This window comes from Chelonia mydas, chromosome 19 (assembly GCF_015237465.2).
Source record: "Chelonia mydas isolate rCheMyd1 chromosome 19, rCheMyd1.pri.v2, whole genome shotgun sequence".
In the NCBI taxonomy this organism is placed as follows: Eukaryota; Metazoa; Chordata; order Testudines; family Cheloniidae; genus Chelonia; species Chelonia mydas.
In genome coordinates, this window is record NC_051259.2 from 5,675,070 (window position 1) to 5,697,500 (window position 22,431).

At 60.0% G+C, this 22,431-nt stretch overlaps 1 protein-coding gene across 2 annotated transcripts in view; it reads left to right on the forward strand.

The window, feature by feature from the left end:
• TINAGL1 (tubulointerstitial nephritis antigen like 1) overlaps window positions 1–20,424 on the forward strand; it is a 29,611-nt gene extending 9,187 nt beyond the window's left edge. For both annotated transcript variants that reach the window (XM_007060709.4, XM_037881952.2), the window contains exons 4-12: window positions 4,635–4,727; window positions 6,009–6,123; window positions 8,810–8,933; window positions 9,297–9,447; window positions 10,000–10,189; window positions 10,436–10,481; window positions 12,770–12,893; window positions 16,350–16,395; window positions 17,380–20,424. In XM_007060709.4, the coding sequence (XP_007060771.2) occupies window positions 4,635–4,727; window positions 6,009–6,123; window positions 8,810–8,933; window positions 9,297–9,447; window positions 10,000–10,189; window positions 10,436–10,481; window positions 12,770–12,893; window positions 16,350–16,395; window positions 17,380–17,523 (1,033 nt within the window). In that variant the 3' untranslated portion in view covers window positions 17,524–20,424. The remainder of the gene's footprint in view (window positions 1–4,634; window positions 4,728–6,008; window positions 6,124–8,809; window positions 8,934–9,296; window positions 9,448–9,999; window positions 10,190–10,435; window positions 10,482–12,769; window positions 12,894–16,349; window positions 16,396–17,379) is intronic.
• The last annotated feature ends 2,007 nt before the right edge of the window (window positions 20,425–22,431 follow it).

Consider the following 22,431-nt stretch of genomic DNA (forward strand, 5'->3'; position numbering starts at 1 on the left):
TTGGGTCCGTTTCGGGTTCATCACTATTTCCTGCAGAGGTGTCACCAAGACCAAATTCTGCCCTGATAACCCCATGGTGGCTTGGAAATGTAGGTCTGGAAGGGACCCCTAGAGGTCATCTAGTCAAACCCCCCAGGCTGCAGCCCCAGCACAGACACTGGTTTGCCTCCCTTTACGAAAGCTGGCTACGGTTGCAGCGTGAACGAACCTCCTTTCTCAGCGGCGTGCTGAGAGCTGATTCCAGCAACCCAGCATTGAGTTGGGAGGATACCCAGTGTATGGCAATCACAGCAGAGCAGCTCTGGAAATGCCTCCCCCCCCCCGCCCCATCCCTAATCTTTGGAACTCCCCTCCCACTAGTTGCAATTGTCTGTCTCAGGAGCCAACTCTCGCTGGTGTTTTATCGGCAGGAATGCGGGGGTGGGATGCACTCAGTGTTGAAGCAAACTCTTCCCTGACCAGTTCCCAAGCTCCTGGGGCCGCAGGGGTCAGACCCTGCCCCGGGTGGGGGCTTTAATAAGGGCTGAAGTTTCCCAAAATTAACCGGCCGCCTTTCCTGCAGAAGGGGAAGTGTCTTCCAGCAGGGCTGGGCCTTTGGGGGCTGAACGCTCCTCCTGCCAAAATATTCCCAGTCCTGACCCCACGTAGGACTTAATAAGCAATTCCCCTTTCAGCTCTTACTCCAGATGCTTCTGCATCTTGTGTGACCCCAGCTACTCCCACTCAGTTCTCTCTCCCTATGTCCTACTAGACCCCCCAGGCAGATCCAGCCCTGCATTGGCCCAGAGTTAGAGGCCATTAGGTCTCTCTCCATCCATAAGGAGCCCCTTGCTGCTCCCCCTCCCGGCCCCCAACACGGCAGCATGCTAGGGCAGGTAGGAAGGGCCACTGGCGACCTGGTATGGTTGCTGTAAGGGGCTGCTCTAACTTACACCAGGGGCTGCTCCAGCCCCCAGAGCGGCCTAGAGTCTAGGAGGCAGAGGTGGTGTGAACGTCTGTGAAACCACTGTTTACTTCCAGCCACGGGATTGCTGGGCCCCCTGTGTGGGGCAGCCCAGGGTCTGGCCGATGGGCTGTCGATCCAGCACCTTTCGTCAGCCCTTACACACGACCCCCCCTGCCCGCCATGTATAACAGGGCCTGCTCTGCTCCTTGATTTAGTTCCTGAGAGAGATGCCGTGTCTACACCAGGGGCAGTTCCCCGGGCTGGGATCGGCCTTGTGGATTGCAGCGGGGAGAGATCCGGGGTTAATAACAAGATGCTCCAGCAGCCAGGGCACCACCGTGTGTGCGGAGACCAAACAGCAAGGAGGGGGGGAGCAAAGGGCTTGGAAAGCATCTGGGAGGCCGTGGAATTTGAACTCTGGCTTTTTCCATTGCCTCACCGGCTCAAGGCAGCGGCGCGATCGCCAGGCAGAGGGGAGGGAAGAGCCCCCTGGGTTATAACACACAGAAGGAGGTGGTGGAATCTCCTTCCTTAGAAGTTTTTAAAGCCTGGCTTGACCAAGCCCTGGCTGGGATGATTTAGTTGGGGATTGGTCCTGCTTTGAGCAGGGGCTTGGACTAGATACCTCCTGAGGTCCCTTCCAACCCTGATATTCTATGATTCTATGATTCTAAGGAACGTTGGGCCTGAGAGAGGAGCCTGGCCCCAGGGGAGGCTATCACGGTTGTCCCTGTTTCGGGTGAGCCCTTTCCCCACTGAACAGTGATGTGCTTCCTTCCCGGCTGGACTGTGGGCTCACCTAGAACCACGTGGACTGTCGGGATGTGGCTGGGGCGTTCGGCAGGACTGGGGGGTGGGGTGGGAAGGGTTAATTGGATGTGACTGCCCTGCTTTTCTATAGCCCTATCTGTGCAAGGATGTGAAATCACTTAATAAAAGGGTCACCAGTGAACCCCAGCAGCTACCTCCATTTTAGATGGGAAACTGAGGCTCAGGGAGGGCAGGTTGCACAGCAAGTCAGTGTCAGAGCCAGGAATGGAACCCAGGAGTCCTGAGGCCCTGTCTGCTGCTTTCAGTGCTAGAGAGTGCGGGGGAGCAGCCAGCAGCGGATGCGTTGGGGTGGGGTGGAATTCAGGTACCGCAGGACCAGGGGAGAGGAGTGGGCCGGGGCATGGGCGTCACATCCAGCCCTGTGCCCCTGTCGCCCTGCACAGATGCTGATACCCTCCCGGCAGCCCTTCCAGGGGCAGAGATGCTTCTCAGGCCTTACAGCTCTGCTTCCTGGGGCCTCGGGGCAGGGAGGGGCGTCCCCCGTGATCCCTGGGGAGGGATGGCGGCTTACTCTTCAATCTGCTGATGGTTGCCAGCAGGTTATAAACTCTCCCCTCCCTCCGCCTGGTTGCTGAGAGCTCCATGTGAGCCAGGGGGCAGGATGCAGGGGCCCACAGCTCTCCATTGGTCCTGGGCAGCTGGCAGGGGGGCAGCAAGGAGCACTCTCCCCCCTCGCCCCCCTCCCCCCGACTTCCCTGGGCCGGCCTAAGGCCATCAGCTGGAATACAGAGGCCTGCATGTTTAGCACCCATCTGGTCCCAGAGCCTGTCCAGGCAGCTGGCGCAGGGCGCCCGGTGTGGGATGGAGGGAGGGGATCACTGTTTGGCCAGGGGAGGGGTGGGGTGGGGTGGGAGGGAGCAGTCACCCCCTCCCCCAGCTCCTTTCTTGCCCAGGTGGTGGGGGGGATATCTCCTCCCCTCCACCCCGTCTGCGTTCCCACCCTCTCTCCTCTGTAGTGTGGCAGGGAGGGTGTCGCTATCCACCCCGCAGTGGAACACCTGCTTCCATCTGCCCACTGGCGCCCGCCCAGTCTGGCCATGCAGCCTCATGCACCCAGCGGCGGGAGCCTGGCAGCGGGGGTGCAGGGGCACCGGACATCCAGTGCCCCCCCAAAGAGGCAGTTGTCCCCTGCTGGGAGGCAGGCAGGGCGAGATCCCCCACTCAGCGTCCCGGGGAGGGAAGGGTTAAGGCTGGGCCCGGGTCTGTGATGCTCCCCACCGGCTCAGTTCTGTCTATACTTGGAGAGCCCTGCCTGGCAGCTCCTTAGCCTTAAAAGGAAGCGCAGCCTCTCTGGGCTGGAAAAGGAGCAAAAACCAGCAGGGGTCTTGGAGAAAATACCAAGCATTGCTTGGAGCTTGGTTAATGCTGGAGACGGCTTGTGTGAGCTCCCCGTGGGTGCCAGGGACCTGGAGGTGCTGGAATGGTGTCGCGGGGGAATGGGTTTCGTTTCATGCCTATGGGAGCGAGGGGGCGAGGGGGCCCGCTTCATGCTCTCCGCCCCCCAGCACTCCACAGCTCTGCTGCTGCCCCCGGATCCTGAGGCTGCAGCCTCCCCACACAGCCCCGCAGATCCCCTGCCGCGTGGGGCACGGGGCACTTGCTGGTCTCAACTAGGGTCAGCGGTGGCTGCTCTGTAACTTGGAGCCTTGCAGTCAAATTTGAGGATTTCAGTGACTCAGCCGGAGGCGCTGGGCCTGTTGCAGGAGCCGGTGGGCAACTCGGTTCTGCAGCCCGCGCTGGGCAGGAGCTCAGAGATGGTCAGGATGGTTCCCTCTGGCCTTAAAGGCTCTGAGCAGGGCCTGCTCTTCCTTTCCTCCCCAGCTCTTCTAAGGCATCCCAGGCCCGGTCTCCGCAGAGACGTTAAGTCAGGGTAACTACGTCAGGGTGGGGTGTGAAACACCCGCTCCCTGGAGCTCTTTAGTTGTGCCGAGCGAAGCCCCATGGTAGATGCAGCTGGGGCGACGGAAGAATGGCGCCTTTGACGGGGGAGGCAGGAGTTCCTGCCGCCCTGGAGGAACCCCGTCTGTCGCTGCCGTCTGTGCCGCGGAGATACAGCGGCATAGCTGCGGCCCCAGCGTTATTGCAGCGCCCGTAATGCGGACAAGGGCTGGCTAGGTTTCCCCGAAGGTTTAGTGCAGACTCTCTCATGTTCCCTGGTTTTAACTCGGGCTGCAGAACTAAGGGAAAGGCAGCGCTCGCTGCTCTGAACCTTCCCCCAGCCCCAGAGTATATTGATGTTTGCAAAAGCCTGGCTAACTTTCAGCCTCGTTAGTTTTCATCCCATGCTCTTTTGCCCTTCCAAGCCCCAGCAGCGACCAGCAGGGGAACGGGTCACAGTCTCATGCCAAGGACTGATTTCCAGGGCTTTCTGGCTCACTTTCGCAGACCCACGGGGCTCCAAAGGTGCAGGGAAGCGAGTTTAGTTGCTTCTCGGAAGGCAGCGTCCAACCCTTGAAGTGCTGGCTTGCAAACAGCTCGGTGCATAGGTAGATGGGCTGCTGCGGGTGCGGGGCGGGGGGGCCTTGGGGGGGTTGTGGGAAGGCACAGGAGCGGAGGCCGACAGCTGAATTGCAGCTCTGGAGCAGCAATGGACGCAGCTTCCCTCGAGATCCAGTATCGGCCGCCACCTGGGGTAGCTCCCCCAACTTGTGCCGTGGGCCACGCGTGGCTGAGGTGGCTTTGGGTGCAGCCGGGGAGCGAGCGAGAGGGAACGACTGGTCCCGGCCTCACACGACAGATCTCTAGCGCAGGCAGGCACGTAGCGGTCCCGTCCCGCGGCGATGGCAAGGCCTTGTCCCACGTTTCCCCAGCTGGACCCGCTTCCCTGGCTGACCCGTCTCTTATCTCCTCTTCCCAGCACCTGCAGCGGGAACGGGAAGTGGGACTGTGAGCAGCACCCCTGCCTCATCGATGGGGAGATGATTGACGCCATCAACAGAGGGAATTATGGGTAAGAGCCCTTTGCCGGGAGGACGGTTTGCCGGGGCCTTCGAAAGCCTGAAGGTTGGCGGTGTCGGCCTTCCGCTGCAGGTCCACGGGGCAGCCCGATGCTCTGAGAGACCCGCAAAATGCTGGGCTGGGTTCGCTGTGAGTGTTTGGGTCCTGGGAGCACTGAGAGCCCCCAGCTGAGATCACGGCCCCGTTGTGCTAGGTGCTGTATGGACACCCAGCGAGAGAGAGCGCCTGCCCTACAGAGCTTACGGGCCAGACAGGCAAGCCGGACGCAAGGCAGCGTTCAGCGCAGAGGGAGAAACGAGGTGCAGAGACCGCCAACGCTGGGCAAGCGGGGGTTAAAACTCTGCCCTGTGCCTGGTTTTAGCAAATGAGAAGTCCTGACAACTGTGCTGAGGACGTTTTCGATACCAGTGGCCCCCCAAAAGGCAGCACGGGCTTGTTGGGTTTTTTGCGGGGGGGGGCGTGGGGAATGAAAAATTCCAACAGACCAATTTTGAATGAAAAATTTCAGTTTTGAAAAAAGGGCCGTTTCTGGTTAGAAAAACGTAGCCCCGCTCTAGGTTGCAGCCCCTGCGCCCCGCTTCCTTGGCGCATCACGGCTGGCGCGGGGGATGGAACCTCTCCTGAGACGTGTGAGCGTCCGGTAACCACCACGCTGCCGTTAAGATGCAGTTACACTCCCCGTAGCACCGAGAGAGCCTGGCTGGACTTGCGGTGAAAGCAGTGGCCGGACTCCTGGGTTCCATACCGACCACTGCTGTAGACCACTAGTGTGACCTTGGGCAAGTCCCTTAGCCTCTCGGTGGCTCCATTCCCCATCTGTACGTTGGGGATAATAGCACCGCCCTCCCCTGCCTCCCCGGGGTGTTGAGAGAGTCAGTGTATTATAATGCTGATGCCACCGTAACGGGGCGCAGATAAGTGCCTAGGACGGTGTGGCTAGGATCCCTCTCTGTGCCAGGGGCCAAACCAGAGCCCTGCGCTCGAGGTGAGCATCTCTGGAATGGGCCACGCTGACCTTGGAGGGGAGGAATCTGGCGCCGGGCCTTCTCAGGTCCTGAGGTGCCCAGACGTGAGCCCTGCAGCCCAGGGTTTTGGTCCAGGCCCATCTCTGTCTTAAACACCCTCATGCCCCCAAATAGCACGTCCAGGGGGTGGGGCTGGTCAACACTCTACAGCTTCAGACTGAGCCATGAGGTGCTTTCCGCGCCTGGGGTCGTGAGCGCGTCAGGGATTTCTTTGCCCTCTAATCGGACCTGCACCTGTCCCTCGCTAGCTGGAGAGCCGCCAACTACAGCCATTTCTGGGGGATGACGCTGGACGAAGGGGTCCGCCACCGGCTGGGGACCATCAAACCACCCCCCACGGTCATGAACATGAACGAGCTGCAGGTGAGTCTGTCTTGCCTGGCCCAGGCCTTGAATAGGGTGGGGGTTGGGTTACATTCCCCTGTGTTGTTCCTGGGCTGTTTAGTACCTGTCCACTTGAGACCAACTCTCCCGTCCCAGCCTGCAGCTGGGATCTGATCTCTGTGCGGGGCATTGCCCCCATTATACAGATGAGCACTGAGGCACGGGGCAGATTAAGTGACTTGACCAAGATCATACTGGGTGTCTGTGCCTGAGCTGGGAATTGGCCCAGTCCAGCGCTGACCCTCCTTCCTATCCTGGCAGGGCCTTGCCCCTTGTGCTGGAAATGGCGCCATGCTTTGGCTGAAGACTGAAGTGGGCAGATACTCCCGGGCCTGTAGTGGGGGCTCCGTGGGGGGTCTTATTAGGCCTGTTCCTCTGGAAACCCCAGCTCAGTAGCTTCAGCCTTGCAGTCCCTGAATTCTTTTCCTTTCCTTCCCCTGTTTGTTTCCCATCGGAAAGCGAGGTCCGCGCCGGCCCCCCAGGCCCCTGCTGTACCACTGCTGAGTCTGCAAAGCCAGCCCGCTGCACGGTGCATTACCCCAGACGCATCCTGTCCCCAAAGGCTCCTGCTAGAACAAACACGCGGGCAGGGGCTGCCAGGGCACGACCCCGACGTCTCCCGGGCTCTGCTCCCGTCCAGCGCGGCCCCGTTCACCGCGGAGGGCGGCCCCTGCTGGGGCGGGTGGAAGAGCGACGGGGCATGCTCAGGCTCGTTCTTTTCCAAGCACATTCTTGGAGAGCAAGATGCTGTTTTTCCAGTGGGGGCCGGGGGGAAGTTAGCTGGCTCAGCCGGGCAGGAAACCCAGGCTGTCAGCGGATGGGACAGGCCGTTATTCCAGCTTGCGCTATTGTTCGCCTGCTGCTTTTTTTTTTTTTTTGTCTCTTGGCGCTTCTGCTTGACCCAGGACTTGGGGGTAGGCTGAGCCAGGGCAGGAAGAGGTGCGAATAGGGGGAAAGGCCATATTTCATTCCGCTTTCCCATTCTCGGGGATTCTCTGTACTCTTCTAAGCCAGGCACGGGGGCTGCGTCCACTCGGGTGGGGGGCTGCCCCTGCCCGACACATGGCGCCCCGGTTGGGAGGGGACCTGATGTTGCCATGATGTGGGGGTGGCAAAGGTCAGGGCGGTCAGGAGGTAGCGTGCTCAGATTCCGTTAACGACCTCAGGGCAGCGTCCCCAACAGCGCCTCCTGGTGGTGACGGCAGGCAACAGTGCAGCAACCCCAAGCCAGGCCAGGCTGCGGGTAGCGCCCTGGCCAAGTGTGCTAGGTGGTTGATCCACACCCGACCCTGCTCTCGCTGACCGGAGCTAGTGCTTTAGAGGCTTTAGAGGCCTGTACTTTGGGGTCAGAGCCCTTGGGTGCGATCCTGGCTGGGTACGCTCTTGCAGGGTTGGGGCGAGTCTGTACGGTCAAGGTGTTTACACCATTCTCCTTCACTCCGGCGTCTCCGCACCTTGCCGGCTGGCAGCCTCTTTCCACCAAGGAAGGAAGGAAACTCCAAGGCCAGAGCAGAGCCCTGAAATAGTATTGTGCTGACCCCAGTCCCAGCAGACCATATTTACCCCTCCTCCCGCTGGGAACCTTGAAATCATCAAGGCACAGGGGAGGGAAAGAAGGGTCACTGTTGTTACGGCCTGGCTTTGTTTTTCTTGGACTGCTCCTGTCGTTGGCGCGAGCTTGCTCAGGAGAGAACATAGCGCAAACATCAGCCCGCCTTCCCCTCTGAGCTCGGCGGCATGGGTGGACCACTGTCCAAAGAAGTGTCCTTCACTCTCTGACCATGTGTATTTTTAGAGACGTTTCCTGATCACACATAAACGCTCCGCACTCTAATTGCATCCGCCCCGGTGCATGGCTGGCAGCCGGCCGGGGGCTGGGCTGCGTTGCCCAGGAAGGACTTCCTGAATTCACACCAAAAACCAAAGGCTGCCATTTGTTTTGCCGTTGGAGGGTGACCCGGGGACCTCTGCAATTCATCCGGGTTTAAAGAAAGCCTGTTGTTGTTACAGGAGCCCAAGAAGCTGGAACCTGAGTTCAGGGTCCCCGGTGCACACACCCAGGGAGAGACAGCCCTGCCCCAAGGTGCTGGCAGTGTCACTAGATGAGAGAGAGGAAGGATTCATGTCCCCGTTTTGCAGTTGGGGAACAGAGATGCAGAGGGTGAAAATTTCCACAGAACCCAAGTCAATTAGGAGCCCAAATCCCATTGACTTCCAAAGAGACTTAGGCTCTTACATGCCTGTCTCTTTCGAAGAAGGGACTTAGGCACTTTGAAAACTTACCCAAGCCAATGGGAGTTAGACACCTAAATACCTCTGAGCCCAAGTGACCTGCACAGAGTCAGTGGCAGAGCCAGGAACCGGCCCAAAGCTCCTGGGTCCCAGCCCAGTGCTTTAACCACAAGCCCACCAAGTGGGTTAGGGTTGATTGCCTACTTGGGGGAGGTTTGGATCCTGCAGGATGCTTTTGGCAGGAGTAGGGAGCAAAGGCTCCTGGGGAAAGGGGAAGAGGCCAGGCTCTCAGCTGGCCCTGGGGTATCTTCTCTAGAAGGGCTCCTCTCTTGAATGCAGCCTGGAAATCCAGCCGCCCTCGGCCGTGGTGTCCCTGGTGCTCTGGCACTGAGCCCCTGTGGCCCGCTGAGGCTCCCTGTCTCTGCCTCTGCAGATGAGCATGGACACCAATGAGTGGCTCCCCAGCCATTTCAACGCAGCTGACAAATGGCCCGGGTTGATCCTCGAGCCCCTGGACCAGGGCAATTGTGCCGGCTCCTGGGCTTTCTCTACAGCAGGTAAGACGCCCGTTGGGCAGAAGTGCCAGGCTGCGTGCCCCAGCAGGAGGCTGAAGGGTCGCTGGTGCAGAGAGACGGAGCCCTCCGTACCCACTCACTGGAAGACCCCTGCCACTTCTGCACCTTGCTGCCATGGCTCGCCCATTGGCGTGGTGGGTAGGACGGGCCCTGGCTGCCAGTTGCCCCTGACTTCATTTTGCAAAGCTGGAACGACCTGCAGCTTTGGCCCATCCTTAGGGCCAAGAGCCAGCTGCTTCCTGTCCCGGATTGGGCCCCTGGGGGTGAGGCTGATTGGCTGGGGGAAGGGAGAAGAGTTGTACCTGCTACATTAGGAACCTTCTAACCATGTGAGTTTCCCCCAAGCGGTGGCATCGGACAGGATCTCCATCCATTCCATGGGGCACATGACGCCCGCCCTGTCCCCCCAGAACCTGATCTCGTGTGACACCCGGAACCAGCAGGGCTGCAGCGGGGGCCGGATCGACCGGGCTTGGTGGTATCTGCGCAGGAGAGGGTGAGTGTGGAAGGGCATCGGCAGAGCTTTGGGCAGGGGTGGGAGCCCCGGAGTGGGGCAGCGGGGAAGGGGGCTGCAGGGCAGAGGTGGAATGAATCAGCCGAGCTGTGTCTGGGGGGTTCAGGGCTCAGAGAGTGGCGGCCTGCGGCTCGGGATGGAGAGCTGTGTGAGGCGGGGGGCAGGAATGTAGCAGGGGGGCTGAGGCTGGGGTTGGGGGAAGCCCAGGGCTGGAACAGCGGAAGAGTGATGGGTTGGAATCGAGGGGCATTGAAAAAACCAGCAGCGGGAGAGAGGGAAGGACTTGTTGCACTGTGCCCAAGAACAGGCTGGCATTGCCCAGAGAATGAGCCGTCCCCTGGCACGGTCCCCTCCAATCTGAAACGGGGCCAGCATCTTGGTCAAGCCATCCTGGAGCTGCACCGAGCATCCCAGCACTCCCTGTCCCATCGTCCCTGTGCCGGGGGGCAGCCCATGGGCCGGGCCTGCTGGGGCTGGCGCTTTGTCCCACCTGCCGCTGTGCATCCCTCTCTAACCCCCACTCTTGCCTCCCAGGGTGGTGACTGACAGCTGCTACCCCTTCACCAGCTGGGAGAAGGACAGTGCCCACACAGGCCGGCCCTGCATGATGCAAAGTCGCTCCACGGGCAGAGGGAAGAGGCAAGCCACCCAGCAGTGCCCTAACCCCCAGGCCCACTCCAACGAGATCTACCAGTCGACCCCCGCCTACCGCCTCTCCTCCAGCGTAAGTGCGCTGCCCCGCCTGGAGCCCTCTGCGGGCGGAGTCCAGCCCCCGAGGGGTTAACGCTGGCTGGCCCTGGGCTGGTCCGGGAGGCTGGAGGCTAATCCCACTCGCTCAGGGACAGCAGGCTCCAATGGGGAGGGCATTGGAGGGGTGGGGCGAGGGCAGTGCCCAGATTAAAGCCCAGGGTCTCCCAGCTGCCACTACCTCCCGGCCCGTGTGTGACCAAGCCCTGCTCTGTGTTTGCAGGAGAAGGAGATCATGAAGGAGCTGATGGAGAATGGACCTGTGCAAGGTAAGGGATGCACCAGCTGGACTGGACCCACCCACCATCTGCCATAGGGAATCCCCTCCCCATCCAACTCTGGCACAGATGCTGCAAAACTTCCAGCCCCAGGGAGCCCCCTCCCTCTCCTGCAGACCCTGTTACTAGTCCCTGGCTAGCGCAGAGGAGGGGGGGCTAGGTGGTTGGCTTCCATTTGGGCTGCTCCTTCTCCCCCCGGGAGTGGGGTAAAGGGGGCACGTCCCTTCGGTGGCTGCCCCTCTGTTGCTATCCCTGACCGCATCTGGCACCCGTCTCCAGGAGCTCAGGGTGGAGCTGGCAGGGGAGACATTAGCCTCGAGCGCTGGGCTTCGAGGATCCCATCGGGGCTTAGGCCCAGACCAGCTCAGCAAGGCCAGGGGGCTCTGCGTGCCAGCCGGCTGAAAAACCGGGGTCTTTCCTAGCGGAAACATAGGTTCGGAAGCAGCTCAGCAGGGTTTTGAGGGTCTACATTTTGGGCATCGGTGCTTTGTGAATCTAGCCCTCGGGTGCTGTGGAGGTGAGCGTGGTGTGAGAACCTGTGTGGAATAGAAAAGACTGGCCCCTTCGACATGGGCTCGTGTCCTGAATGTTCGCTGCCTGAGGCCACGCTTAATCCCGTGTGCTTCCCAATGGGACAGCAAACGGGGCCCGTTCCTGATTCAGGGAGCAGGATCCCATCATGTCGAAAGAGGGGGCAAGAATTAGACGCAGCCTGGGTGTGGGTCTAGGACAAGGACCATCTCTTTGCACTGTGTTTGTACAGCTCCTAGCGCAACGGGATCCTGGTCTGTGACTCAGGGCCCCACAATTGTCCGACAATACAAATTATAATAAATAACAATAGAGGCCGCCGAATCCAAGATGATGCCCAGGGTCTAGGCCTGAACGACCTATTAGTAATCATGCTCATTAACGGCTAGCCAAAGTCCCATCGCTCCAGGCAGCGTACGGAAACAAAGCCGCAGACATACAGCAGGTGTTCGTTTCAACATTTACAAAAGAATCGTCCGCCAGTCTTTAAATCTGTCATGAGTCCATTTCATGGACTATACCAAAGGCCCTTCGTTTTCAGGTTTTATTTTTCTTTACGATTTCCCAGGACTGTATTAGTGTTTATTACAAACACTTTTAAAAAGGATCAGAAATCAGCGGCGAAAAATTAACTTCACCGGTTTCTGGGTAAAGATCAGGAATAATATTGGCAGATGGGAGGCCAGACGCGGAGCAGAGTAAGAGGACTGAAGTAAAAGCTGCCGCGTGTGGTGGTTTAGTTCATGGATTGCACATTCCCGGTTCACACGCACTCCACGGTCTTACTTTAACAGCCTCCCGGGTACACTTTGTCTAACTTATTACAGCCTAAACACAACTCTGCTGTACTGGATTTTCTTAACATCATTGTTCTATTCCTGTACCTGAGTGGTCTAAAATTCGGGTGAAAATCACGAAAAACCCAATGCTAGCTTTTGTAAAACCTGGGACATTTTCAGTAAAACCGGAAAACCAAGGGCTTTAAGTGTCCCTCCGAGCTAGCTAGTGGCCTCCCCTCCCCATCTTAGCACCAGTGGGTACCCACACTGGTAAACACCTTGCATACCACCTCCATGCACACACGCTCCCTTTGGCAGGCAGGGCGAGGCTGGTTAATGGTTAACAAGCCGTGTGATTGGTAAAGCCGCAGTTCAGCTGATTAATGGTCACTGATGCTGGGGCCCATCCTGCTCCCTCCTCACAAATGGGGGCTGTGCGTCACCAGGACCATGTTCAATTATTAACTGCAGGGAGCTGATCTCAAATTCCCGTTGGTTTGGTTTTTAATCGGCATGATAATACATTTTGTAAAAGCTCCCTCGGCCAGAGCAGTCCAAAGGGGAGGGAGAAATCCTGCTCGAAAACCCAGCTGTGTTCTCCCCATCTGCACGAGACTCCCATATATGTTCAGCCTGGCTGACTTTCCATTTAGATTAAGCAACCAAACAACAAAGAACAAAAGTGAAGTCTGCTTGGGGAGAGAGAGCACAGTGTGTGCGTCTTTGCCTGAGCATGCTGCATTAACTCCACCTCTCACAAAATGGCTCAGGAAATTAAAAGGTGCGGTACATACAACCTCCCGCCACCAAGGTCACCTAGCTACCGACAGCAGAGGGGCAGAGGATAGAGGGGCATCACCTGGGAAAGAAATCTGGCTTGAAGGGGGCAGCATGGGCCCTGCACACCCAGCTGACGTGTAGCTGTCCTCTCGCCCCGTGGTGACACTGCTTTTTCCTCCCCGTCTGCAGCCATCATGGAGGTTCACGAGGATTTCTTCGTGTACAAGAACGGAGTCTATCGGCACACGCCGGTGATGGCTGGGAAGCCGGAGCGCCACCGGAGACACGGCACCCACTCGGTGAAAATCACAGGGTAAGGAGGGCCTCTCGTACCCGTGCCAGAGGTGCTGGGGAGGGTTATGTGGGTGTTTGAGAAGGTGTCGGGGAGGGAGATGGGGGCGTGGGCGACGGCTGGAATTAGTGGTGTGTCGAGGTGGCCGGGGGGGGAGTCAGGCATTTGCGAGTGCCGTCTGGGCGGTGTGCGGGCGTGCGCACTGAGGCCAGAACGAGGGGGTGTTGGTGGGAGGCTGTTGGCTGGCTGGGTTTATTGGAGGGAGATGTCACACTGAAGCACTGGGCTGTTTGCTGAAGGCGCCGAGCTCTGTGTATTTGGAGGGGGGGCAGTGGTGAGTGGCATTGAACGCGTGCCAGGCCGGCGCCCTCCCTGGAATGAGGAACCAAAGTACATTGCGGGGCCCTGTGGGGAGGGCACAGGCCAGAGAAAGGATGGCAGCCAGACAGGGCCACTCCCTTTGGGGCAGGGTGGGGTAAGAGCTTTTCCTCTGGCGGCGCCCCGGGTGGGGGGCAGCTCCTCTCTGGGAGCCACTGGACTCTGTGGGGTGGGGGCTGCATGGCAGAAAAGCATCCCAAGAGACCCCTGTCTGAGCCAGCCTGCCTAGGCCAGTTCAAACAGAGCCTTGTCAAAGCAAAGAGGCGAAACAAATACGTTTCCTTTGCTTGAAGAAAAACACAGGGTGGGTTTAGTTCTCATGAGAGCGGGAGGCTGCCAGAGCCTGGCACTGGCTGGAATAGTTGCACCAGCCTGCCCTGCCCTCTGCTATTCCCGTCCTGGGGCCCCGCATGCAGCTCTGCTGGTGCCCCTCAAGCCCGATCCGCAGCCCCTCTGCTCTTCCACCCCTGAGCTTCTGCGCTGAGTGCAGAGCGCCAGGCTGCGGGGCTCGGTTGCAGGCCGGGTGTCGGGTGTGTGCTTGGAAGCAGCCGGGGCTGCAGCTGTGAAAAGCTGGTGCAGCTTGAGAGGCTGAGACCGGGATCCTGCCCCTATGGCAGTTAATGGCAAAACCCGCCTTGGCCCCTCGTGGGTGCAGGATCGGGGATGGAGCAATGGGCAGAGGGGTGGGGGAGTAACTCCAGCATGCTCTGCGCCCAGGGAAGCATCCCTGGCTGTATGGACGCTGGTACCTGTGTGGTGGGTGGTGTAAGCGCTGACAGCCCTGTCCGCCTGCCTTGTTCTCACTATTACACCGAATGATTGTTCCCCCCCGTTGGCACCACCCGTCCATGTCCCCAGGATGGCACGGACGGCCCAGCTGGGCTCAGACTGTCCGACACCAGGCGGGGTGAGCAGTTATCGAGGGTGGGGCGGCGGGGTTGGCGCAGGGATGAGGGGCTGGCATGAAGGAGGGTGGCGAGGGGGCCAGGAGAGGGTGGTTTATGCTGCAGGTTTATGCTGCAGGAGGAGATCTGAGCCCCATTGTGCCAGGTGCAGCCGGAGCGGGAGCTGGTTCAAGCAGACAAAGGAAGGATTGTTCCCCCATTTCACAGGTGGAGAACCGAGGCACCGAGAGACTGAGGGACGTGTCCAGGGTCACACAGGGAGTCAGTAGCATCAAACCCTTAGCCACAGACCTTCCAGGGAGGGTTGTTGAGCTGTGAGACAGGTGCCCCAGATGCAGAACAAGACTGGGCTGAGCCCTAGGGACAGTGGAATGTCCTGTTTCTAGCAGGGTCTGATCCAGATCAACAGGTAGAGCCAAGAATAGCATGTCGGCCTCCGCCACCCGCTCGGGGCGCTGCCAGGCAGACACAAAGGACACAAGCCTTCTGTGTTTCCGCCTCTGGGTGGCTGCCCCGGCTTGCCCGCTTCCTGGGCCCGCAAGCCGCTTGGCTCAGGTTGGAGGCTGCCACGCGGTGACGTGGCCTCTGGCGCTGGGGAGCTTGGAATGAGCCCTTGGAAATGTTCCAGGTCCCCTTCCAGCTGGGTCAGCCCGTATCTGGCTGGTTTCTTGCCGGTAGGCCAGGCAGCGGGGCCAAATGATTGCAGGGTGTGGGCCGACAGCCCCGCCCCTACAGCCAAAGTCAGGCCCCTCCACCAAAGCAAGTCTGGTTTCCCGAGAGCCCCTGCAGGTCCTTCAGCAGGCGTTGGGGGTGCAGAGCACCCTGGAACTCAGCTCCGTCCCGAGCAGGATAAAGGCGGCTGCACCTGTATATTCTAGCCCGGCTGCAGTACCAAGGGGGCATGAGAGACCCAAGGTCAGCGAGGGTTAATGCAGCCACCTGTCCTCTTTGGAGTGGACAGAGTGAAGGGCAACTGGACGGCGTCTCTGTATCCGCTAGGCCAGGGCCAGGCCAGCAGCAGCATTGGGGGCTGCAGAGCAGGGTTGAGGTGCATTGGCACACTTGGCTGCAGGCCTGGAGTAGCAGGAAGGCTGTGGGTTGGGGCTGGAGGGGGGTTGAGCCTGGGGCTTGGATAGTAATGCAGGGGGCTGGGAGTGAGGGGCCCCGGCGGAGCTGTGCGGGGCCCAGGACTGGCGCAGGAGGGGGCGGGGGGCTGGGAGTGAGGGGCCGCGGCAGAGCTGTGCGGGGGAAGGTTGCCCAGCTCTTGCCCCCTCTGTTCCTGGTTCACATCCCTGAGCACTCGACTCCCCTCCCCACGGCTGACTCTGCCTGGCTGGGTTCCGGGAGCGAGCTTGGCCCGTGGGCGGGAGCCGGGACCTCGGGGCTCCGCACCGTCTCCGCGAGCCAGGAAACCAGCAAAGCTAAACAAACCCCTGGCCCCGGGAACCCTCCAGCCGGCTATCCAGACCGGTGAACTGACAGTAAACGGAGTGTCGCTGTGGTTACCAGTTCCAACACCAAGAGCAAAACAGTCCCACGGGCAACAGCCCGGCTGGGGGCTGAAGGAAAAACCTGACGCCCCGGGCAGGACAGCGAGGGGCAGGAGGCTCCTTCCCCCTTGTGTTCTCTCCATCGGCTCACGAGGCTCCTTCCCCCTTGTGATCTCTCCATCGGCTCACGGGAGAGTCGCGGCCGGCACCTTGCAAAGCCGAACCGGCCAGCCAGGTCCCCCCCGTGCCAGGTTTCCACGCCGTTCAGAATCACGACCGAGCGCGTGATGGGGGAGAGGGGCTCACGAGTGGGGTCGCCTCTGGCTCGCCCTGGGGCACAAGGCAAGGGTCGGACGGCTCCGGGGGATTGGGCCAAGTCTTCAATCCCCTCCCCTTGGGTTTGCTCAAGGGTGGGAGCACATGAAAAGGAAGGACTCAGAGGAGCGGGGCGCATCTGATCCAGGCGTTAGGCTCAGCCTTGCTGCTGGGTTTTAACTGGCTCCAGGGCTGTCCAGTTTCACTGGCACTGATCCAAGTAGCTGCCTTGTAGGGGAGAAAAGTGCCAGAACTTGGCCTCCATGGCTTCTCCTGCATGGCTAGGATTGAGGGGCCGGATCCGCTGGGGCTGGGGCTGCGCTGTTCCCACCCTGACCCAGAACCAGACCCCCGCCTCTAACCTTCGGTTCCTTTCGATCCTGCCGCAGGTGGGGAGAAGAGAGGACGCCCCAGGGGCAGACGCAGAAGTACTGGGTGAGTGTCGCGCTGGCCACGAAGCGCCCTTGTAATCGCAGCCCCCCCTGTGCTGGGGGCTGCATGGGTAGGGTTGAGAGTGGTGGGAGGGTCAGCGTCCCACCGGCGCTGCGTGGCTTCCCGAGTCCTGGTGACGCTGCAGAGGTGCCATCAACCCCCCCAGGCCACGTGCCTTCCGTATGGGGCCAGTCCTCGAGCTACCGTCTTGAGGCTGGCTGCAGATCTCACACCTGGGCAAGGCGGTTGGTTGTGTGCTGGGGCACTGAAGAGGCCAGACATGGGCATGCTAAGGCTCAGGATTCAGATCAGGAGCCAGCAGCTTTATTCAGCGTGTGTGACGGGGCTGCGGGTCTCCCCAGGACAGGCCAGCGATTCCCAGCTGGCACGGGCTGCGGCTGGCGCAGAACCGGGGATGGAGCCATTGCAGGGCAGCCTCTTCAGTTGTTCCAAAATTTGGGTCAGAACCAGGGAAGGGAAGGGGTGCTTTCCAGGGCACTGCTGTGTGCGGGTGCGGCTGTCTGACTGTGCGTGTCTGGCTGGCTGTGTGCGTGTGTCTGTGTGTGAGTGCATCTGGCTGTGTGCATCTGTCTGTCTGGCTGGCTGTGCCCACGCGTGTCTGGCTGTGCTCACGCGTGTCTGGCTGGCTGCATGCATCTTTCTTTGTGTGCATCAGGCTGGCTGTGTGTGCGCGTGTGTCTGTGCGCTTGCCTAGCTGGCTGTGCGTGTCTGGCTGTGTGCAGGTGTCTATGTGTGCGTGTCTGGCTGTATCAGTGCATTTGTGCATGCGTCTGTGTGTGCGTCTGTCTGTCTGTCTGTGCGTGCGTGCGTCTGTCTGTGCGTGCGTGTCTGTCTGTGTGTGCGTCTGTCTGTGCGTGCGTGCGTCTGTCTGTGCATGCGTCTGGCTGGCTGCGTGCTTGGACACATGTACTGCACACAGACTCGGCTGCTAACATCTTTTAACGTCTTTTTCTTGCCTCCCTGCAGGTGGCTGCGAACTCCTGGGGCAAGCACTGGGGTGAGGACGGCTACTTCCGCATCGCCCGGGGTGCCAATGAGTGCGAGATCGAGACCTTCGTGGTGGGCGTCTGGGGCCGCGTCAGCATGGAGGACATGCGGCGCCGGAAGTGAGCCAGCCGGGTGGCCCCGCGTGGCACGGGGAGGCCTTTCCTCCCACAGCCCCGACGTGCTCCATGAAGCCCAAGTGTGATCTGGACCCAGCCACAGGCACCTGCAGCAGACTCTGACTCTGTCGCTACCCCCAAGGGACCCCAAAGGATCCCCAGTCGGCCGCCAGCCTCTCCCAGGACCAGGTAGGGCTCTGGGAGGCCTGGCACCCCGGGGACCTGGGAGGATCCCTGAGGACTCACGGAGCTGCCACCAAGGAATGTCTTCATAGGATGGGCCTCGCCATCTCCTGGTAACGGACCCTCGGCCCTGACCAGTTCCTAGCTGGAGATGTGCTGGGACCCCCAGGCCTGTTCCCCTCTGGGACGCTCCTTAGTGAGGATGGGGCCTGTTTACACTACTCGGGCGGGGTTTGGGGCCGTGGCTTCTGCTGTGGGGCTGGGGTGCCTTGGGCCCTGCCATGTGGCAGGGACAGACCAGTGGAAATCAGATCGGCCTGTCACCCCACCCTTTTGGGAACGATGCTGCCGCCTTCGGGGTTCCCCCTTGCCCCAGCCCCGTCACCCATCGCTGGGCTTTTCCCCAGAGATACGGAGGGGGCCCTAGGGCTTCCTGGACCCCCAGCTCTCCAGAGACCAACCTGTAGTTAACCCTTTCATCTCCCTGGGGGCAAGGGGTGCCACTGAGCCATGCCCTTGTCACCCCAGTGTCAGGGTGTTTGCCCCTTTGCCCTCTGCCAGTGGGCGAGGAGATGGTGCAGCCAGCACGAGGAACCCCAGCATTTCCTGAGAGCCTCTCGCATTACCAGGGAGCCGGATCTTCAGGGATTACCACCAGCCACGCTGCCTGGATGGAGCTGGGCCAGGGCAGGGGAGTAACTGCCGTGCTGCCGTCTTCACCCTGGTCATCTCTAGCTTTCCCATCATCCTAGAGGTTCCCTCCTCCCCGCCCCGCACCCTTGGGAGCCCACCCTGGTCTCCCACCCAGTCCCACTCCAGTCCCCACGGGATCTCCGACCAACCTCCCAATTTCCCACGCACCCTTCCACGGCCCCCTGCTCTGATCCTCAGCGTCTCACCTCCAGATGACCCCCATCTCGTGCGGAGCCCTGCTGGGACCCGGGCAAGGCTGGCTTTCTGCTGACACCGAGGCCACGGTGCGCTGGCCCGTATCTTATATGTGCTGAGCACTTGAAAGTGCGTCCCCAGCCCCCTGGCTTTTAACCACGGCCCCATGCTTTGTACCGGCCGGCAGGGTCTTAGTGCCTAATCCCGGCCTGGCTAAACAGGCCATTGTTGGGAGCCTGAGGTCGCTCGGATGTTGGCGCTTGACGCCCTCGCTGGCGCTGTCAGCAGTGCGGCCCGAGTCGTGACAGTAAGCTGCAGCCTTTCATGTCAAAGTGGCGGAGGATTGTTAAACCAGACCCGTGCTTCCGCCTGACCGGAGTGGCGGGGACGGGGAGGGGGGCTTGAACTCCAGCAGAGAAGCCAGGAATTGCTCTTTGGCTCCAAAGGGCTCTGGGAGACCCAGTGACCAGGCAGCTCTCTGCACTGATGCAGAGAAGCAGAAGCCCGTCAGCGTCAGGGGTGTTTGGATCTGGGGCGGGAGATGGAGCAAAACCAAATGGGACCCCTGGCTCGATCCAGGGCAGAAACCCCGTGTCTGACACACGGCATTGCTGTGGCAAACTCTCACACGGGCCCTGGTGCGGGTTTCCTCTCCCCTCCATGATGCTACCCAGGCTGGACGGCTTGTCCTGCCTAGGCCTCCTTACCCGCTTGGATTTATTTTGCCCTCTCCGCCCTGCTGCTGCCCCTCCTTTCAGCAAATCCCCATTGTCCAGCTCAGAGCTTAGCTGCAAAAAACATCAAAAACTGTGAAATCCTTCCCGTCCCACCCCGGCTCCAGGCCCATCCCTCCGGCTTCCTGGCCGCGCTGGGATCAGTGTCTCCTTGTTCAAGAAGCAGCGTTGAAGTAAAGAGCAGAGCCAGCTCTTCTCCCAAAGGCCTTGAGCCTTTAAAGAGCGCCGTGTGAGAGCACATGCAACTCCTCCCTCCCCGTGTGCAAATGGGTGTTTGCACAGCCAGCCTCGCCTTTTTGTTTTGCACAAGCGGGCGTTGCTCACTAGGAGATGGCATTTGCCCTTGCGCAAACGTGGTAGCGCACAGCTTCTGGACCACTTGCGCCTGCCCTAGGCACTTGTGCTGCCCTGGGGCGAATGTCACACAAGGGGCGTTTGTGCCTTTAACAGGGCCCCAAAGGAATGGTGTTCTTCCACCGGCTGCGGAGCTGGCTTCAAGCCAGGAGTCTCCGCCGGGGCAGCTTTGTGCTACGCCGAACTGGGAGGTGTCTCAGCGTAAAGCCGGGCAACTCCAGAGTGTAATCGAAACTTCTCTCCAGCCTGTCGCTTTCACGGAATCTGCCTTTTCCCTATGGTGCTACAGGGCCCAGCCCAGGAAAATGTCCAGTACCAAGGGCCTTGATTTGGGGAATTTATCCTTCTGTCGCTGTCCGTGGCTAAGCCCCCTGGCTTTTTGACTTCAGTGGGAGCTGCACGTTGCAATGTTTGCTGATGTACTCAGAGCTTCAGCCGGGAGCAGGGGAGGGAGGCGCGCTGTGTCGCTCTCTCCTGATCCAAAGCGTAGTTGCTCTCAGCCCAACGTCCCCGTCCACAAGTCAGAGAGGAGAGCTGGTGTCCGAGATGTGGCAGATGCTTTGTCAGGGCAATCTGGGTCCTGAGACTGCACTGGCCAGTCTCAACAGTGAGTCTGTATCCAGAGACAGAACAAGACCGCAATCTACCTGCCTAGCGAGCGGTCGGGCTGTACGGAGGCGTTGTATTTTAAGAATCTTTTGTATTTATTGTGCTTTTTATTATTTGTACATAAATTTATTGAAGCCTCTCAGCAGCACAACTGTGTCTTTCTTGCCCACCACGTGGGCCTGCTTCCCACTGGTTACCGCTGGCTATCCCTGAGGGTCATTAGCCCGCTCCAGCCTGCTGCCCTTGAAATTCAGGCTTGGGTGGGCCATCGAGTCAGAGATGGTAAAGCCAGAAGGGACCGTTATGATCAGCTAGTCTGTATAGCCCCCCCACAGACCTCACCCGATAATGGCTGAATCGAGGCCATACCTCACAGCTGAGCTGGAGCATCTTGCTTTAGTCTGACACCCCTGCGCCCCTGCTTGATTTAAAGCTTACAAGCGTGGAGCCTCCCCTCCGCCCCCTGGTAAATTCCATTGGTGAATCCTCTTTGGTGTTAAAAATTGGTGCCTGAATGTGTCTGGCTTCATCTTCTAGCAGGTGTATCTCATTCTACCTCTGTCTGCTGCATTACAGTGCCCTCTGCGCTCAGAAACCACCTCCCCAGCTAGCCAGCGTTGCATTTCATTCCTTTTAGTAGCCATTCAGAGCTGAAGATGAACCAGGGCGGCCCCCTTGTCCCAGGTGCTGCATTGACAGGTTAAGACTTGCCTGAGGCACCGTCAGAAGGGTGTAAATGAACACAAAGGCTAAAATCAAATCCCGTGAAAGGTCAGTTTGAACTTTGCCATTGGCCAGCTGTAAGCCTGTGTCCAAAACTCTCATGCTTCAGGGCACAAGCCTACCTCGACCTGGCAACAGTCAGGAAGGAACTTCCCCTAAAGACAGATTATTCCCTAACTGTCCATCGGGAGGTTTCCTTGCGCCTTCCTCTGACCCAGCTGGTACTGGCTATTATTAGCAGCTTGGTTGCCCCCTCCCCATCCAGTCTGACAAGGCTTGTGTCCCTCGGTTAGCTGGGACATAGGCATCCTTGGATCAAGGAAACGGCCCATGGTTTTGCTGGGCGCCGCTCTCGGGGCTTGGCTCTTGCTGGTGCTCTGAAGAGCTGCAGGGCCGTAGGTGGTGAGACGCTGCTGATGAGCACGGAGCAGACAGCGGGCTTGGCCGGCCCTGCGTGCTGGGTGAGGAGGAGGTGGGAAGAGCCTTGTTTAACTGGCAGTGGCCATGGCCTGGTATTAGTACTGCGCCGTGGGTGCCAGGGGGAGACTGGAGCCTTTTCTTTTCTGCCCTGCTCCCCGTACCACTGGGGTGTGGGCAGACTGGGGTGAAGGAGCGTCTGGCTCCACCCGTCCCAAGATGTGGCACCGTGGGCTTTCCCTGTGGGCCAATCTCCAGGCGCTCGGGCCCAGGAGCGGGCAGGCCCAGGGTCTGCCCTGTGCACAGCCATGCGGGAGACCTCTCCCCAGCACCCAAGCCCTCACTACCCATCGGAGCAGCCCCTCACTGGGGCCTCGCACCGCCCTGCCGCACCAATGAGCAGCGTTTCCTTTTGCATCTCCTGCTCGGTCAGTGGATTTTCCGTTCCCCTCTCCCCTGGTTCCTGGCAGCGATTGTTCTCCGAGGCCTGGCAAGCTCCCCAGGCCTGACACAGGGAATTCTTCACATGGCTGCACGGCTGCAGCTCCCCCGCCAGGGCTTACGCAGGCAAAGCTGCCGGCTTTCTGCCTCATTAACCGCCCCCCCTGCAGGTGGCAGAGTCCCCCTCGGTGCCCCGGAGGCTGGTCCTGGCAGAAGCCACCAGCACTGGAGCCCTCCTGGACTCCCCGAGCGGGTGCTCCAGGAGGTGGGGGCAGCCTTATCACCCACCTCTCGGGTTTTCCTTGAGTGGGTCCTGCGAGAGGGCGCTCCCACCCGCCCCTCACCCCAGGGCCTCCGACTTTGTCATCGGGCCCCTGCAAGGCCCCCCTCCCCCCCCGCTTCCATAACCCGAGCCGGCTGCGCGCCCTGCAGCCGATTCGTTTCCGAACTGTGCCAAGGGAACAACTTTACACGCTTGTGGGCCACACATTTCACTTCCTCGCCCTCATGTCCCACCCCGATAGGAAGGGTCAGGACCTACTACCACCTGCAGAAGGTGAGGAAAC